Source organism: Fringilla coelebs (assembly GCF_963513975.1).
Source record: "Fringilla coelebs genome assembly, chromosome: 6".
Classification (NCBI taxonomy): domain Eukaryota; kingdom Metazoa; phylum Chordata; class Aves; order Passeriformes; family Fringillidae; genus Fringilla; species Fringilla coelebs.
The window spans coordinates 37,145,677-37,164,946 of NC_140034.1; the positions used below are offsets into that span (position 1 = coordinate 37,145,677).

General features: G+C 43.9%; 2 protein-coding genes across 3 annotated transcripts; both read right to left on the reverse strand.

Moving 5' to 3' along the window:
• Window positions 1-3,035: 3,035 nt before the first annotated feature.
• LOC311154645 (acyl-coenzyme A thioesterase 1-like) lies at window positions 3,036-6,985 on the reverse strand (the record flags this gene model as incomplete). Its single annotated transcript, XM_084207311.1, has 3 exons — window positions 3,036-3,982; window positions 5,006-5,208; window positions 6,532-6,985. The coding sequence occupies 3 exons, from the start codon at window positions 6,983-6,985 to the stop codon at window positions 3,380-3,382; spliced, it is 1,260 nt and encodes a 419-aa protein (XP_084063437.1). The 3' UTR covers window positions 3,036-3,379.
• A 1,175-nt stretch (window positions 6,986-8,160) lies between these two features.
• Window positions 8,161-16,265, reverse strand: JMJD7 (jumonji domain containing 7). 2 transcript variants are annotated; one of them, XM_084207795.1, is made up of 8 exons: window positions 16,191-16,265; window positions 15,474-15,627; window positions 14,325-14,578; window positions 13,379-13,435; window positions 12,878-12,973; window positions 10,540-10,616; window positions 9,371-9,464; window positions 8,161-8,758 (listed from the first exon to the last, which is right to left on the reverse strand). In XM_084207795.1, the coding sequence occupies exons 1-8, from the start codon at window positions 16,255-16,257 to the stop codon at window positions 8,670-8,672; spliced, it is 888 nt and encodes a 295-aa protein (XP_084063921.1). In that variant the 5' UTR covers window positions 16,258-16,265; the 3' UTR covers window positions 8,161-8,669. The 2 variants fall into 2 exon arrangements, with proteins under 2 accessions (XP_084063921.1, XP_084063920.1); XM_084207794.1 differs by having other exon boundaries at window positions 9,305-9,464.
• Between the last annotated feature and the right edge of the window lie 3,005 nt (window positions 16,266-19,270).

Here is a 19,270-nt window from a genome sequence, read left to right on the forward strand (position 1 = left end):
TTAAAATTCCACTGAAGCCTCAAATACCCGCTACTTCTGTAGAGACAGCCACTTTCTCAAAGACATTTCACCTCCTCTGCACCTGTGGTTCACTTCTTGCTAATAAAGGCCTTTTGACTACCTTCATTCTGCAGTTCCCTTCAAGTTATACTGTATGTGTATCAAAATGCTTCAGGGTCAGTTTTCAATGCAAAGATGGAAAATTTTAAGAATGTATTGGGCAAATCGGCACTTTCCCTTGTTGCCTGATTCCATGGTAGCTAGGGAAATCATCCTGCCCTAAAAAAACATTGCAAGACATAGTGTTCCCTTATAGTAAATTTGTTCATAGCAGCTTACATGTGGGGATATTCTCAGCTCTTAAGAGGCTTGTCACAAGCTTTTCTTCTTCTCAAAATAGAAATGTAGTGCAGAGCTAAACAGTGGGTGACGAAGAATAAAGACAAGTTCTTTCAGTTCAAGCTAGTCCTTTGATACTCTATTTTATCTGAAGCACTTTTCAATTAAGCAGATTACAAGAACAGACTTTCCCATCCAATTTCTATTAGATTTATCAGCTATGCTTGGCAGAGGATCTCTTGCAGCTAAAGGTCTATTATCTTTAATTAAATAATAACTTTCACATTGTTCTTGAATAATGTTGTCTGTATTCAGCAGGCCTGGAGAGACTATATAAAGCACTCTGACTCAACAGCCTGCAATTAGTAGAATACAGTCTTGAAGAAAACCTGTGATCTTAGCCCTACTGGTCTAAATGATCTCTTCAGCAGAAGAAACATTAAGTAGTCTAAGTCTTCAGCAGAATGCTGAGGAACATGCTTAAAACAGGCAGAAGTGTTTCACTGAAATTAAGCCATTTCCAGTTATTTTGTGTTAGTCTGATGTCAGTTTCCAGTTTACGTTTTCTGAAGATAAGCTTCAAATTTAATTTTAAAAGTATTCTCAGTGCAACTGAGTTGCCTTGAATATTTTTCTGTACATGGCACAGAGCTGCTCAGCTACATCAGCTTTTTCAGTCTTTCTTGTCAGACGCCATCCAAGTGATAAATAAGGGGCTTTTAAGTGGGTAGCAAAGCTGTCATTCCAGAGCAACAAAAGAAAGAGGTCCTATGTGCTGTTGTCATCAATGGAGTCACCAGTCAGCTCCCTTCATCCTCTGTTTTGAACACTGGTTTCCATGAACCTGACTGCCAAATGTGACAACATGACTGGATGAAAGCATCACTGACCACACTGTTGATTTATTGATGGAAAGCATTTTTATTTGTAATGGTAGTTTCCTATAGATAATGTATTTTCTCAGAAGGTCACAATTTTTTAATTCAAAGTATAGACCTGTAAACTGCCCATTGAAGGCTGGAAAAGCTTGATTTCCTCTCAGAAGGGATTAAAATAGTTGCGAGTTATCCCACAGGCTGGAAACCAAAACACTGTTTTGTATAAATCCCACTGTGTTCAGTGAAAATAAAATAACAGAATTACTCATACCACAAAGAAACTTGCAGCCTAAGGCCCTGAGTCAGAGGAAAATGCCAATCAGCAGCCCAGGGTTTTCTGAATGCTTCAATAAAACAGAAAAATTAGGGAAAAGAAAATGTCCCTTACTCAGATGGAACTGCTTAAATGTGTTTGACTTTCCTTGTTATATGTTAGTCTGCTGCCAGGTCCTACCCACTCACTAAACCTCTGGAACAACCATAGTCCATGCAGGACACAGGCACACAAGGGACAAACAGAAATCAAGTAAGAGGCAACAGCATAAAACTCGATGGATGACCAGTATAGGTGAACAGGAAAGAGATGTCCCCACTCTGACTACTCACACCTTCAGCTATGTGAGACCCATCTACCAGTCTGAGGAACAGGGGGTTCAGGAAAACTAGAAGTACCCGAAGGGACAGTCTGTGCTGAATATATTGTATGAGAGAGGCCCCACCCCTCTGAGGCCCAATGTGCTCATTTTGAGTACCACTGCTCCCTGAAGCAAGAAAACTAAGGGCATGGTTCCTCCCTAAGCAGATCCAGGCTCCTACAGGGCTTTTGTCTCAGCAGAAACTGGAAACCAGGGACTACACTGTCAAAGACAAGATTTTTCTACCTCAGTACAATGCAGAGACTTCCAGCTCCTGCTTGCTTCTGCTGTCAGGGTGTGAGTCTTGACTGCTCCAGGAGGGAGAATCTGCTCCACTGATGCTATTTGGTATGTAGCTGCTGTTTGCCACTATCCCACAAAAGTACAAGGTAGATTACAGCCCCCCTCCTTGGCAGGTTTGGACACTGGTAAAGGGTAAGAAAATGCCCATTCTTCCCAGAAGGTGAGGTCAGTCCTCTCTTGAAGAGTGGCATTTCTTAACTATCACTGAGCTCACAGAAGTCTGCTACAGTGGCAGGACCACTGAGGCAGCCCACCTCACTGGGCTCCTGGGACCTCAGCAGCAGCAGCTTTACTGTTCCCCCCAAAATGGAGACAAACTAACTTTCACGATATGAGAGCAAGCGCTTGGCACATCTGTATCACCCCCATGTTGAACACTGCACAAAACCACAGACTCCATCACTTGTCTTCCCAACAGGAGGTGAGGACTTCTGCTCATGACCTCTTCAACTGAGTGAACTAACAGCTAGTGGCCACACCAGGACTGTTCCTTAATGTGTTGGCAGGTGCACAGAAGGTTGAAGGCTTCATTCAGATAATCTCAAGCAAACTGTGCACACACAGATACACTGCACATTGCACTCAATGAGTAGGGCTGTGACAACTTTACCCTAATATGGAACTTATATGGACTCAGCAGGAGACACAACCAGGGTAACCTGGGTAAGATTCACTTCTGGGTTTTGAGGTACCAGAAAAAAATGTTATCACTGCACTTCAGATCATGGCAGAAGAGTGCTTCTTCCCTTAGCTGAGATCAGAACTGCTGCAACCTTTTTACTATGAAATGGGAAAAACAATATACCAGGAGAAAAAATGAGTGCACTAGAGTGTTGTCCAACAAAACTGCTGTTTATGTCTAGGTTAGTTAAAGGTGCAAGACTCAATCATTCAGTGGATAACTCCTCCTGTGAGAGTATTTCCTCTTATGAAAGGAGATGGTGGCAGATTGAGGGCAAAGATAGCTCAGCACAAATGTGATTTAGATGATGGGATGCTGGGTTGTTTTTAGACTACAGCACAGATGGTGCCAATCTACTGTGAAGCTGGGGTCAGAAGTCAACAGAAATTCAACTAAAAGATGGGAAACTATTTGGGGAATGAAAATAAACAACTATTCAACAGTGGGGTTTAGAGGAAGGCAGTCCAGGAAACTTCTGGTGAGTTTCCAAGATCCAGTGAGTGCTGAAATACCATCCCTGGCTGCATCTATGCCAGCTTCCACTACAGTTTGCTCTTAGGGATGTCTGAGTCCATCAAATGTTGCCAGAAAAAGGCCTGTATCCTGCGCCATGCATCTTCTTGGGCTTTAGCATGCTCTCTCCACTGCCCTCCCCAATGCACCAACATCCCAAGCACTTTGTGGATTGAAACTTTGCACAGAGGCAAGTATGGGGGCTCCAAGAGGTGCCCTGCTCCAGCATAGGAGTAAAACTCCACTTCCTGGCCACGCTGCTGAAGGCGCTGAGCGGCATCCCGGCAATAGAGGTCACTTTTCCAGTTCATGTCATCCAGTCCAGACAGGAAGAGGAACTTGGCTAAGGACCTCTCCACAGGAATGCGACAATCCCAAGTTGCTGGGTCCATGTGATCGTCTAAGACATCTGAAAAATCTACTATTCCAGACTCATCATTGATCTTCATCCTCCCCAAGTCATATGGGTGGACAGGAATAGTGAAGCCATCCCCCTTCAGGGGAACGAAGGAATTAAAACTACTTCCAGATATGCTGACAGCTGCCTTGATGCCAGGTAGGAATGTGGCCATGGAAAGGGCCAGTTCACCTCCTTTAGACAAGCCCAAAACACCAATGCCAGTATCTTTCACCTGAAACAGAATTATGAAAAGATTAATATTAACTACTCTTTATTTCCTGAGCTGACATAACCTCTCCAGTTCTGCTTTCTCACCCATCCAATCATGACCACTCATATTTTGCCCCTTCCCTCTCTCTTTTCAGGTTATATTTCTCCTTCATCTATCCCTCTGCTGAGCCTCCAAAAGAGTGACTAGGAATTCTACAGCTCCTCAACATTTCACCTCCTGTAACACATTTGCCTCCTGGTGACCTGTATAGACAAAGCATCCTTGCTCCCTCCACATCCCAGCCCAGCCTGTGCTCAGTACAGTGTCTTTTACTGCTGCTCTCTCCAAGCCACTTTTTTCTTGGTTTACTTGCATGGAATTTCTTCATTGCAGTTTCTTCTCTCCTACAGCTGACCTGTTATCTTCTGTTTTGTCTTGGAAGACATGTTCATTACACCTGAGGCTAAGTGAGCCCAAGAGCTGTTTAAATCAACTTATTTCTAGTGAAGGCCTTTCACACTGAATTCTAGATGTTTCAGAACTCTCTGAGGAACAAGACAAAGAAGCAAGGCTGATTTCTGTTCTCACACTGCCTACAATCCTGGTGTCCACGTGATAGAAAGTAAATAACTTTGCAAAACAAATACACATCAAAAATTCAAATGCTACTTGATTTCTCTTGGTCACTTTTGGGTTAAGTATGATGATACATTGCCATAAAGTGTCTTTCTTGTCCCACACACTTGTTCAAATACAGCCTCAGCTTCTTAAGATATGTCACACCTCCAGTGCTACAACTGTAAAGGATTCTGTTGTTAGAGTGTTTTATTACTGTCCTGCAAAACTTACTCAGAATCAAAAGCCTGTAATATCTTAGAAGAAGTAAAAAAGCCAGTGGATTTTTTTTCCTTCTAAAATCTTTAAATATGCAAAATTAGTACAAAATTACTGTTTCCTGCTTAAGCAATTTAATACTTCTAGTCTGGGAATCAATTATCAAACTGGAAAATAGTTTCAGGAAAACCACCTTAATTTGTCTCTTACCTGCTGCTGCTTACGCAAAAAGTTCACAGCCTCCTCAAAATAGCTCAGTTCAAGGATCTTTGGCACAGCAGGCATATCTTCAAAGGACATGTAAGCAAGAGCCAGAGTCACAAAGCCTCTGCTAGCCAGGAGACTTGCTCTGTATTCAATAAGACCTCCTCCAGATCCATACAAATCAATAAGTCCAGGAAATGGGCCAGGTCCTGCAATGAAAGGAGGGTGTATACATAACCAAAAGAAAAGTTCCTCTGGGTGTCCTTTTGTAGTGCCTCAGCACACATCAGGACAGTAGATAACAGAAGAAAATCATCCTCTGAAGCTTTCCATTGTGGCTATCATTCTCAGGAACACACAAAATGACTGTAAGGACATGAATTTGCACACTTCTTTTCTCTCTTAGGGACTCATTATAGGAAGTTCACACGTTGGACATCCTTCTCTCATCCTGAATTTCAGATGGCGTTTGCCTACAAGTCCTCAGGCCATTGAGGATCAATAAAGAAACTGTATTACTGCAGGAGTGGCTCTTGCTTAGGCACTGTGCTAGCAGGCATGTCATGAAGGGAATACTTGGGTTATGAAACACTGGGGTTATGAAATACTCACAAATGCCAGAACTGACCTGTGCCAATTCAGACTTCAGTAAGATCTGAGTAACTACCCCTGAGCTCCTCAGTTCTCCTGCAGCAATAGGACTTTCCTTTTTCTGACGCTGGTCTGCCCATTCTCACAGCCAGATTTCCCTTACAAGATGTGGTGTTGCTGCAGCTGCAAGGGACTGTTTGTCAATTACAGAGCAAGACAGCCATGTTTAAGTGCCATTCAGGGAACAGAAACACTTTAGGCTTAAAGCAGCTTTGCAGGGGATCCATTCTCAGCACTGTCTGTGTACAGAGTTGTAAAATATGGCACCTGTTTAATTAAAGACCTTGCTTTTCCCATTTGTCTCCCATCTCCCTAAGTATCCCATGCAGTCCAACTGCCCAGTCAAGAAGAGACTTCTTTGGCTTTTCCTTAGCTAAAGAGAGACAGGTCCAGAACCTGCAGGAAGATCTGTAGGAGCTGCTGAGGGCATAGTTCCTCAGCCTAGGCTGGCTGCAGCCTGAGTCCAGTGCTCCCACCATGCCTTGTCATTCTCCACCCCACGGCCGGAGCTGTCACGCATCACAGCTCTGCCAAGGACCGGGGGCCTCTTTGTCCTGTCAGCTAAACAGAAAAGCTAAGAAATAAACACACTGTTTGACAAAGCTCTCACTGCAAGAGAGGTCAAGACACTCAACCAGAACAACCAGGAGATACCTTGTGTTACCACTGCTGCCCTCTCTGCACCACCATACCCCTGCCCCGTCTGGGCAACACCTGCTCCTCTTTGCTTTGCTGTGATGATCCAGGTAGGTGCGCCAGGCACAGGCTTAGGGAAGCGTTAGCGGAGGCTTTGCTCTGGATTGCTGAGTGCATTCAGGGACCACGGGGAATAATACATGTGTCAGACATACCTGGAAAACCAGAATGGAATTAAAACTCACCAGGAGGGAGGAAGAGGGTTGCTCTGAGACGACCTTCTCTGACCGAAATCCTCTTCACCCCCTCTCCTAAAAACCATCGTTCATTGGTGCATTTTCCCAGCAAGCGGCTCGTGTCCCCATGGCCCTCATACACTTCAAAGTCCACACAGAAAGGGGTCAGGACGTTCCTCTTTGCCAGCCGCTTATAGGGCGTTTTGGATTGCAGAGCCCAGAGCAGCCCCATCGGCTCCACTCCCAAATAGCTGCCCCCCAGCGCTGGGGAGCAGCTGAGGTCCAGCTCCCCGCTGCTCCCAGCTCTGTAGAGAGCGTGGGATTGGAAAAGCTCCCCGCTCTCGTCCACCAGGCTGGCTCGGAGGGTGACCGCCTGCTGCGGCTGCAGACCGGCCACACGGATCCGCACGGGCTCATCGAACAGGCACCGGGGGGAAGGCAGGACGGACACCCGCGCCGCCATCCCGGCTCGGCTGGACGGAGAGCTGCGGCCCTTCCTGGGCCGAGACACGGACCGCCTGGAACTGCGTAAGACACGAGCCTCAGCAACCTGTCCCTTCTCGGGATTAAAATCCCTGCTCAAAGTCCAGGAGGAATCATCGTGAGCACTTCCTTCAGTCGGCCGGCACGGGCTGCTGGGAGCCGTAGTTCAGAGCACGCCTCCCGCCACTCTCCGGCTCGGCTGGCACGGTGACACCGGCCACTTGCACGGGCACAAGCTGTCACTTGTTCTGGGCGAGTGCTTTTATTTTTGTTTACAGAGAGAGACTAAATTAAAAACCCCAAAGCAGCAAAAAAAGATATCCAAATTGCCGCTCCCCCCAGCTGCAGGAAATCCCAGATTTGGAAGGCTTGGGAGCCTTTGCCAGGGCACAGTAAACACAGACAAGCTGCAAAGCCTAAGTAGCATGACATCGTAATCTCGCCATGAAACAAAGCCTGCTCTTGACCCATCTTGAGCTTTCTAAAAATTTTTGGACGAACACTACAAGTTAAAATGAAACTTTATGCTATAACTATGTTTCTTTTAAAAAGCAAAAGAAACAAAGTCAAACAATTATTTTCTTTTTTCCTTCCCAATAATTAACTTCCCCCATATTGATGTTTCTAAGGAGCTGTTTGAAGATTTGACAATAAACACCAGCTTTTGGTTTCCATAAATAACAATACTACATTTTTGCAATGTTTGTGTATTTAAAAGCCTTCTTGTCCTACCCTGGGGGGTCTCAGACACGTGAGTAGTCCCATCCTATTCTGTGGAAATATAAATGGGAATTATGACTGTTGAACAAGGCTCCTGGTTCAAACAACTTGCCTGACCATGCTCTAAGCAGCAATTAATGGCAAAGGAATGAAACAATCAGGGAGCTTACAAGCTACAGAATCACACCTCATGCTATGAGACCACAGATGATATGCAGACTGACTGCAGATCTGGCAGAGCAACTCTAAAATCATCCCTCAGGATGCAAGAGAATGCAGTTATGTTTAAATACAACAGTGAAAAGAAATAAAAAACAGCACTAAAAACGTGTAGCTTTTAATTGGAAAATATCCAACATTGACTTTTGCACGTCCTTCTTCAGCCATTGTTTACTTTGCAAAAAAAAGTAAATTAGTACAGAAATAAGCTTTAAACTGACCTATTTATTGCAGAAATTGTAGTTTCTCACCATCAAAACACCACAGCCACTGAACTTAAGGAATTACAACAGGACAAACTTTTGCCTTAAGCAGAATGCATACATTGGACTGTTGCAGCCTGATGCATAGAGCAGATCCTTCCTTGTCCACTTGGGTTGTAATGAAAACAATCTGTAGATCTGAACAAACAGGGCTTCCATTCTGGGATTTTCAAAACCTTGATTGTCTCCCTTCACATTTTACTTTGCTCACCATCACTAAGGCAACATGCAAAGGCCTAAAAATCCTATTATCAAAGTTCTACTTACAAGCCAAAAAAATCTGGCCAATTGGTCTGGACCCTGAAATCAAGAAAAATAGCCATGATGTGTTCAGCAGGCATTGTTGACCATTATTTAATGTTCAGTTCTTTTTGGGGGAGTCACATTTGTACTCCAGTCACAGATGCTAATGATTGAATCACATCAGAAACAGACATCACAGGCTCGAGTCTCCCACCTTCACTATAGTATTTTCACAGCTTTTGTGAGACAATCTAGTAGTTGATAATAGCTGTACTTAATGTCATATTCCATGTCATACCAATAATTCACTGAGGAGACAAGAAAAGGGAAAAACATTTTAAGGCTAGAATGTAATGATTGACAAAAATCTCTCCCTCAAACCTTGCAAAACTTGCACAACAAAATAATAATACCTTGCACCATCCCCACCCCTCCACATGTACCAAATGAGCACTGATCAAAATTTTGGGTGGAATTCACTTGGGCAGAGAAGAAAAAAAAGAGATAGAGAGATGATGATAAATCCTCCAAAGAAACTGATGACAAGACTTTTGGTAAGTGCAGGGGAACAGTAACACAAACACAACCTTATTAGCAAGGTAAGAAACTGGGTCAGATTTCAGCTCACAAGAAAACAGAGTATCTTCCACGTTGTGTCAACAAAGCTATGAATTATAACCAAAACAGGCTGCAAGGAGGCAGCCCCATGGGATCTGTCAAAATTGGCATTCCCTCCTGCAGAAAGGCAGATAACCTTAAAGGAACTTTTGCTTCCACTTTTGCTTTGCTGTGGGATATCTACCTGCACACCCACCACAGTTCAAAACTGTATCTGGAAATACTGTCTATTTTACCTGCAATACAGCCATGTGATTGCTGAACATGATGGAACCAGAGAGAAGGCAGATATAACATCTCACCAGCTTTCACTGTACACTGCAAAGGCTTTGCCTGAGCATACTCTGGATACAGTTCCAGATCAGGGTTCAAGGGGTCCAGAGGGATCCAGGGCACCTAAAGGCAAAAGTGTATATGGTACTGACCCTGGCAAAAAAATTCCAGCAAGCTTCCAGAAAAACAGCTGATAATCAAACTCACTAGGTTACAAAACATGTACTTTGTCTAGCAAAACATGTACAGCTAGACAGCTTCCACATTCATTTGGGAATAGATCAAGGATGCAAAGATGTGACTCCTTCAGTGATGCATTTCTATTTAGAGAAAAGGCAATAAATGTCATCCATGAAACTGCAGTCCCATGGCATTCTTTCAAAACACCTCCAGCCCCTTAAGTTGCTTGTTCCTCCTACATTCAGCACTTGAATACTTCATCTGCAGCACTCTTTTTAGAAATTCCTTGCTTCTTCTTAGGCTCTTTGGTGTAATTTTTACTCCCAGTAGCTGGAACATCCCTCCTTTCTGCATTAATTCAACCCTCTTGCCTGCATTAATTCTTTCTCTGCCCTACAGAATTATAAACTTCAGCATTCCAACCTTTCTGAATTACAGGAATGAGATTCCATGAGCACCACTCTGGAAACAGAGAACAAGCCCCAGTTGAAGTTCTGTTGTAACATTACTCACTTTGTAGAGGCAAAAGGCAAGGGATTAAGATTCTACTGACATTTGTAAAGCGCTTCCAGATCTAAACATTTTTATCAAATAAATCTTGCTACTACTACTAAGAAAATACAACTTATTAATTCAGACAGGTATGTTCTATTGCACTGGGTGATACTACTGTGGATCTGAGTAGAGGGCCAAAAGAAAGTGAAGGTAGAGGGGTCTATTTCAGGCATAATGAAATCAATTCCTTTAATGTCAATGCATTCAAAAATTCTTAAATGGATCTATTAAAGTCTGGTGCAATGCAACACTTAATTATATTAATCGTTTCAGGTGTGCAGTAAAAAATTCTTCTGGAACGTGGGTATCCTTTGCAAATAGTAAAATACAAGTGAAATATCTGGGCATTCTCTTTCCTGTAATGAAGGATTTCTACATTTCAATCAATATGCTGAGTTTGAGGGCTCAGCAATGCCCCAAACTCTCCCTACTGTATTAACTGCATTCTCTATAAAATTTTTACCTTCTCTGCAGTCTTCTCATCCACAATTTCAAATGAACCATCTTCTGATACATGGTAGGTTGCTGGCTGATAGAGCTCTGGAACCAGAGAAAGAATCAAATTACACAATTCAGAGAACCTAACAGCAGTGCATGTCACACTTTCACTTTTTTCAAGAAAAATTACGACAAAACCACTTTCAACTTACTGTACTCACTATCCTTCTCTTTTTCCATTTCAAATTTTATCCAGTTTTTAATATACTTTTTTTTCAGTCAGTCTGAATAATACTGAATCTCCTCCAAGCCCATTTGTATCCCAGTCCTATTTTGTTCCAGTAGCTGTATTCTTTCCTTTTCAGAAGGCATAAATGCACCCCTGACTTACACATCATTCTATAGCTGGGTGTTTCATCTTAGGTCAGTCTACCAAAGAAGCACTCACAAGAGTTATTAGTGACTTGTGGCCAGTCTTTCATTTCTAATTTTAATTGACAGGGCTCATCAATTACTTCAGATACTGCTGGTTGCTTTTCTTCCATTGCTTCAGCACATGTGGTTTTCTAAGCCCTCCCTTAAGACAGTTTCTCTCCATTAATTAACCTAATGCTCAAAAAGATGGAACTCTCTTTTTACTACACACTATGAAATGTCAGCCTTATCTGTTCTATGCTTTAACAATAATTTGTTTTACAAAGTAGGACTCCTATAATACACATATATTTCATACATTCACATACATAAAACACCACCTGTCCAAAAAAGGCTGATATGGGGTTGTTCAGCCTGGAGAAGACAGGGGGCTGAGGAAACCTCACTGTGGCCTTCCAGTACCTAAAAAGGGCTTATAAGAAAGACAGAGAAGGACTTTTTACCAAGGCCAGGACTAGGGTTAATGGTATCAAACTGAGACAGGGTAGATTTAGACTATATATAAGGAAGAATTTTTTAACAATGAGGGTCATGAGGCACTGGAACAGGTTGCCCAGAGAAGTTGCGGATGCCCTGTCCCTGGAAGTAGTCAAGGTCAGGCTGGATTGAGTAATTTGGTCTATTGAATGGCAGGGGCATTGACTCAACGATTTTTAAGGTCCTTCCAACCCAAACCATTCTGTGATTCTATGACTTCAAGGCTGTAAACAAAATAAAAGCAGTATAAATAAAATATTGTAGCAGCACACATCTAGCCAAAATTATATTTCCATCATAGAATATTCTGCGTTCACTTAATGTGATGGTTTCAAAGCCAAGGAATGGGAAAATTAAGTCATACGAGGTATAAACTTAAGCTGTCCATCTTTTAGATGACACTGCAACAGTAACTACTGCTGTACACATAGGAAAGACACATAAAGAAACAGAAAACAGGCAGTGTGAAGCAACACTGCCATAAGAATCTCTTTCTTCATTTCTCAGTTTTCAGAGATTCAGTTAGTAGCCTGAGTATTTCATTAAAATACATGTTAATTTTTTAGCTTCCTGGCTTTTTTTCCCCAGAGAAAAGCACGCAGGCAGAATCCAAATCTGTAAAACAAAGATGACATGCTACGACACTCACAATATACTTAAATAATTTAAACTAAAGCTGAAGAGACTGCCAGGAGTATCACAGAATCAATTAGATTGGAAAAGACATGAGATCTGAGATCACCTGAGATCATCAAGTCCAAGCTATGACTGGACACCACCTTGTTGACTAAACCATGGCACTAAGTACCACATCCAGTCTTTCCTAAACCACCTCCAGGCACATGACTTCACCGCTCCCCTGGGCAGTCCATTTCAATAGCTAATCACCTTTTATGTGAAGAAATTTCTCCCAATGTCAAATCTAAACCTCCCCTGGGCACAACTTGAGACCATCACCTTTCCTTCTGTCACTGGTTGCCTGGCAAAAGAGCCTGACCCCCATCAAGGTACAACCTCCTTTCCAGGAACTCTAGAGAGTCACAAGGTCCCCCCTGAGTCACCTTTTCTCCAGGCTAAAAAAACCCAGCTCCCTCAGCTGCTCCTCATAGGAATTACCCTCCAGAACCTTCATCAGCTTTAATGCCCTTCTCTTGCCTCCCTTCAGTATCTAAATGTCCTACCTGAACTGAATGGCCCAGAACTGGACACAGGACCCAAGATGTGAACCAATGAGCTCATTACTTTACTGGACTGGAAAACCTGGCCTCAGAATAACATTTGTATTACAAACTACCTGCAGCATGAAGTAGAAGAGATTTCTGTTCACATCTGAAAGCATAACACTGCATAAACATCAAAATGTTACCACTGCTTCCTTTGTTCACATCTTTCAGTGTTTTAGTCTGTCCTCATTTCAACCTTCAGACACATTGCACAGCAAAATGATGTACCATATGGGATGAAGGGACGGTCACTTGGTGGATGCAGCAGAAAATATTTCTCTCCAGATACTACACAGTACAAGTTCTCATAATGATCTTTATGTACTAGGATTGAGAAAAAAAGAGAGAAATGGGGAGAAAATATTATAACTATTTCCTTCTCTGCAGCAGAAACTACAGTAACCTGAAAGTATCAGCTTTCCCTACTATTATCAGACTGTTTCTTCCTCTTGCAGCCAGTGGAAAAGTCACAATATCATGCTAGAGCAAATCCATTCAATTAAGCAAATTGTCAGTGCTTTGCCAGACACAATGCCAGGTAGATGCATCCAGAGACACAGCAGCAGGAGGCCACAGAAGGGCAGAATTAAGAATGCAAAAAAAACCATGTCAAAATAGAAGTGCCATGTCAGAAAACCACACTATTCTCCTGAGCCACTAACTCAAAACAAGCCAGTCTAAACTTGAGCTGAAATCACCAGAAGATTTACGCTGCCATAGGATACGTACAAGATGTCACAGCAGCTGACTCCCCAAGCCAGAAATTCACAGCATCAGGCTTCTTCCCTGTATAATTAGGGAAAAGAAATATGATGACAACAACAAATCATCATTTTTTAAATAAAATTCAAATAATTTTCTGCCAAATTCTGTCCTATAGCTTCCTTCATAACTATGACAGATTTCATTGCAAATAGCACTCTGTAAACAACAGCAACCTGCGGTGGCTCTTTCCTCACTCGGGGTTCACCATTTGTGACCATGATCGCAGGGGTCCCAGAATAAGGGAAGAGACAGAGAAAGTTGACTCCATGTTCAGAAGGCTTGGCTTATTATTTTATAATATATATTATATTAAAAACTATATTAAAAGAATAGAAGGAAGGATTTCTTCAGAAGGCTGGCTAAGAATAGAATAGGAATGAATAACAAAGATTCAGACTGACCGAAAAAGTCTGAGACAGGTGGACTGTGATTGACCATTAATTAGAAACAACCATATGAGACCAACCACAGATCCACCTGTTGCATTCCACAGCAGCAAACAATCATTGTTTACATTTTGTTCCTGAGGCCTCAGCTTCTCAGGAGGAAAAATCCTAAGGAAAGGATTTTTCATAAAACACGTCGGTGACAGCAGCCTCCTTCTATACTGTGAACACTAAGCCAAAACATGACTCTAGATCAAAGAAAAGCCACTCATGCCCCTTTTCACTTGTGAGGGTCCCATTACACAACAGAGATACTGATTTCAGATCAATCCAACCCCAAAAGCTGGATTACTCTATTAGGTATTTTAACACTTCTGCTTCCTAAGAGGATGAAACCAAACTGAGCTGTGGCATTCAGAAAGAGAACAAGTATTCACCATGTAGTGAATTGTTTTAAATGTGTGTGATTGCTTTAAAGCTCCATGCAAAATATTGACTGAATATGAGAGAAATTGAGGGTTTACCCAGTGCCTCGCTCATCCATGGTATGTCAGGCTGCACATCACAGACAAGTTCAGGGAACTCCTCAGTGAGGTTTGAACACTGCTTCTGCACATAGAATACGTTGGGAGAGGTCACCTTCTTCTCCACAATGTCCAAAAAGTCCATGAAAGGCATTTGGCGCTCCTCTGGCATGACAAAACGATCCTGAAACACTGCATCTGCATAACCATTTGGTGTCACTGCCACACTCACCACCTTGGGACCTACCACCTCCCTGCAAAACAAATCAAAGGCTTATATCCAGGCCTGCAATAAGCTCTTATATTTCATATTAAAAACATGGTTCAATGGCAGCAAAAATAAGATGCCTGTCTGTCCATGGATGGGTGTCTCTAGATTAGATTTTCTGCTATGTGGTAAGGACTGGCATTCTGCTCCAATTGCTCCCTGCAGTCAAGGCAACTCTAGTTCCTTTTTCCTCTCTGAATTCTCTCCTAACAGAACAGTTCACAAGGGGTCTCCCTTTTCCTCCATGCAGTGGTCCTCTTTCTCCACTTCTTTTCACCAATCATGGCAGAGCTTGACATTATTGCGGCCGTTCAACTCAGCCAAATCCAAGGGTTCCCATGTTCAAAAGCATCTGAGCAGGGAGAAGGGGTGGACAGAAACGGATAGATACACGCCCCATGAGGCTAGCAGTTCATAGTTCCATGAGATATTTAGCTTTAAACCCCACAGAATTAGATCTGACCCACAGATACTAGGTCTAACCACAAATCCTCTCTTAAAAGAGGACTTTTCATTAAAATTTCAGTCATTGTTCAAATGCTCATCCTTTAGTTTTTTGAAGAAAACAAGGTGTGCTCAGTCACAAACAAATCAGTCTGTTCTTACAGCGTTACAGCCCCACTCCAGCTGTGTGGGTTTCAATAGCCTGAGTCTGTTGCTTGCACACAGCCACAACACCCACCCTCCTGGCTGCAACAGAACTGGGAGGGCAGTGTGTGAGCAAGGAAGACACACCTGACCTCGGGAAAACTGAGCACCTTCATACAGAAATAGGAAGGAATCTGAACTAAACTTACAAATTAAATCAAAGTTTAACCAAGGGGTTTTTGGTGAGACCACCCAAAACTGAACACCAGTGCTGCTCCACAGCTTGCTCATACCTGAGGTACGCTGAGGTCCATTTCTTCAGAGCTGGCCAGTGGCTGATGGCGTTGCGGATAACACAGGGTTTATTCGGACTCACCCACTCTCGATAGAACTCCAGCGGGGATGGAGGCCTATCAAGATAGGGCACGGACTCCGGCCAGCCCAGCTCTGTCCAGGCAAACAATAAACAGTGTCACTCAGCATCCCGGGACAAGCACCTCCTGCCAGCACACAGGCTTCCGCGCCTCACCACGCTGGCACCAAGCAGTGCTCCCCAGGGACCCAGAACCCCCTCTGCTAAAGCCCAGAGAGTGTTACGGCAGTTTCAGAGCCAGATGGAAACCTCAGGCCAGCGCCTGAGGATAAAGGACCAAAGGGTCTGTGCCACAGGAAGTGCACCTCCCATACAGAGGTGATACCACAGGATGATTTTTTGGAAGCTGGAATAGTGCTTTGTTTTGCTACTTCATACACAGAAAAGGAATCATTAAAGGACCGTTTCCTCGAGTTTTGCTTTCTTCTTGCCGGGGCCCTTCTGCTTCACCTTGACCTCGGAACCATCACATGCCGGCAGCACAGCGGGTGCCGCTGATGGCCCCACGCCGCTGCCGCTCGCCGAGGCGGCAGCGCCGGGCGGGCCGAGCCCCGGGGCGGCGGCGAGGCTGGCCCAACACCACCGCCCGCCCCGGGCGGAGTCACCGCGGCCTCCCCCGCCCCGCTCCGGCGCTCACCCCGAGCCTCCCGCGGGAAGGCGGCCAGGCAGCCCCTCACGGCCCGCAGCGCCGCGCCCTCCGCCATGCACGGCCCGGCCCCGCAGCAGGCGGTCCCGCTCGCCCCCGCCCCCTTGCCCGCCCCTTGCCCGCCCCCTTGCCCGCCCCTTGCCCGCCCCTTCCCCCGGAAAGCGAACCGCGGGCGCAGCTCCCGAGTGAGTCGCGCAGCTCGGTAACAAATGGTCACGTTTTTATTGAAACAGTTTAAGACACGAAGTACAAATGGATACAGAGTTAAAAACAGCTCCCGGGAGAGCCTCACAGTGCAAAAAAAAAAAAAAAAAAAAAAAAAAAAAAAAGGAAAAAAAAATAAACAAAAGGAATTTTTAATTATTTCCCCAAATAATAATTAAAAAAAAAGACAAAGTATTATTTTGCCTAAAGCCGAAAGTATAAAAACACGCATTTATAAATAAAGCAGGAAGGGTTTTTGTTGGTGTTTCAAAGGAGTGAAGGAAAAGGGCAGTGCAGGAGGGGGACAGGGGTGAGGAGGCGCCTGCCCGGAGCGCGGGCGCAGGAGGGACGCGCATGGCTTGTTCCGAACGCGGCTGCCCCGCGCCGGTCCCCTGTGACACGAGCACAGCCCCAGCCGCCCCGTGTCCTTCACACGCACCATCTGAAACATGGGACACGCCGGACTTACCCAGAGAAGGAACGACCTGCACTCTCGGGGGGCTGCTAGAACACCTGTCTACCATTTCAATGAGGTTTTAGTGTCCTGGATGCTACACATCCAACGGGCTGGGGGGAAGACACTGTATACATGCATGAATTTACCAAGGGTGTTTAAATACCTGCATTTCTTTTTTTTTTTTTTCTTATATATAAGTATATACATATTCGTTCTTCTTAAAAAATTAAGTTGGTATGTTTCTACTCCCAGAAAGAAACGTCCCAATTCCTCTGAGTCATGATAAAGTCTGCAAAACGGGGAGGCTGGGGAGGGGGCTGCTGTAAGGCCATGCCCCAATCATCACCTGGTAGGTGGCATGGAAAGGAGAGGACAACCTGAGAGAGGAGGTGGAAGAAAGGCGGACTCCCATACAGACAGCTCCCAAGTGCTGCTGAGGGATGGGGAGGATGAAGGTGTTACCTGCTTGCAGCAGGAAATACAACAGTTTGCTGCCCTTTCGGGTTGCAGCCCTTCCTACTGTCCCAATTCAAGAGAGCCCTTAAACAAACTGAGGGGTTCCACAGGCAAAGCAGTACAAAGCAGTTTCTTTTTTGCAAGATGGAAAAGAAACCTAAAACTTCTCATTTTGACCAAGAATATTGGGTTGAAGAGGGAAAAATATATGTAAAGAGGATAGGCAGATCCAAATTATTTTTTCAGGCTTTATGTTAAACAAATAACTTATCGTAATACAGGTATCTTGCTGTGCCTATGCTAACACCCACACAAACCAGTAAGAGGGATCACAAACCATTAAGAAGGATAGACTCAAATTTATTACCTCCTCCGACAAGCCTCTTGACTTCCCAGGCAGTTACCATTCATTATTTCTCTACCTGGCCCAATGGACAGCCTACAGTGAAACATGTTCACAAGGTGCAAAGGCAATGCATTTATGCTCCTTTTGTTCTGTAAACTAGAGGGTTTAGGAATATTTCCTACTGCCAGCAATAGGAAGTTAGTTAGATCAGTCTTAAATTATAAAGAGCAACACTATCTCCTCACCCCTCTCAGCAACAAACTTGTGGCAGCAGCATCTCCTTTACTGGGCTTCTAATCAATTCAAAACATCAAAGCCTCGAACAAGCAGCTCAGGACTTTGCCATTTAAGAAAAAAAAGTAGTTGCTTAGAGAACATTTGCAAGAGAACAAGCAAGAGGCTCAATAGAACATATTTAAAAACAAACTCCTTCCCATTCATCTTTCAATTACAGATCACCATCTCTAAGTCCTATATCTACTTTCCTGAAACCTTTTGGTATTGCATCATTCACAGGTATTGGCCAAATGGTTTTCTTCAGACCAAGACCATCTCTACTTCTACTGTTTTCCTGAGTCTCCTACATACACTGTTCTAAATTTATGTTAAACTACACAACCATTCTCAACTGATCTACTTGCCCAACACTTTTCTTGCCATCATTCTGATCAGATTTTACCCCTGGTTTCCTGTATAAAGCCATGACCCCAAGTAAAATCCATTCCAGGAAACAAAACCCACCCTGATCAGCTTAAAAATCAGATTTGCTTCACACAACTTATTTCCAAGGAGCTTTGTTTCATATCTCTATGCCAGCTTTGCTGGTTGTTACCCTTTACTTTCATGGTCATTTCATTCTCACCACTTGGCTTTTCTGTATCATCTCTGACCTTTTTGTCACTACCTCAATGTTTAAATAATAAAATGGTATAAAATTGCACAAGGAAGTAATAAAAAGGACCCTCAAACCATTATCAACAGTACCAAAAGATACCTGGGTTCAAGGGGCTGCTATTTTTCCTGAGTGTCTTGTGGCCCCAGTACAGCAAGAAATTCCCTGTACACTAGGACATATGTTCACAGTCTGAAAGTGGAGGAACCGGTCACCTCAAAAGCAAGCTTGACCCACACTAACTCCCATCACAGACCCAACATGACTGTTATCACACATTCCACTCATGGCATCTCCAGCTCACCTTTTCACTGCCAGAAAGTTCCTCTCTGGTTTCCAACTTGCCTGCCTTTGCAAAACCTGTCTGTGCAAGAGAAGCTGCCCATGGGACTGAGCACACCAGCTAATTCAGCAGAATCCAGTGCAGAGACGGGACTAGAAAATAACCCCTTTAAAGTTTCAGTACAAGCCCATGGAAGGAAAGGTTAGCAAGGACACCTAAAACATGATTAGGCAGATTTCAATTACAGGCAGAAGGAGCTGGAAAGCTCTCAAAAGCGTTTCCCATACTGCCATGTCCTGAAGCACTCAGCAGTGATCAGGCAGCAAACCTGTTAGGGGAGAGACAGAGCTGCAGATTATTCAGCCCTACTCAGGAGAAACAGGTTGTCCTATGCCAGTCTGGCCAGACCAGCAGAAAAAAGGCTGCACTGCAG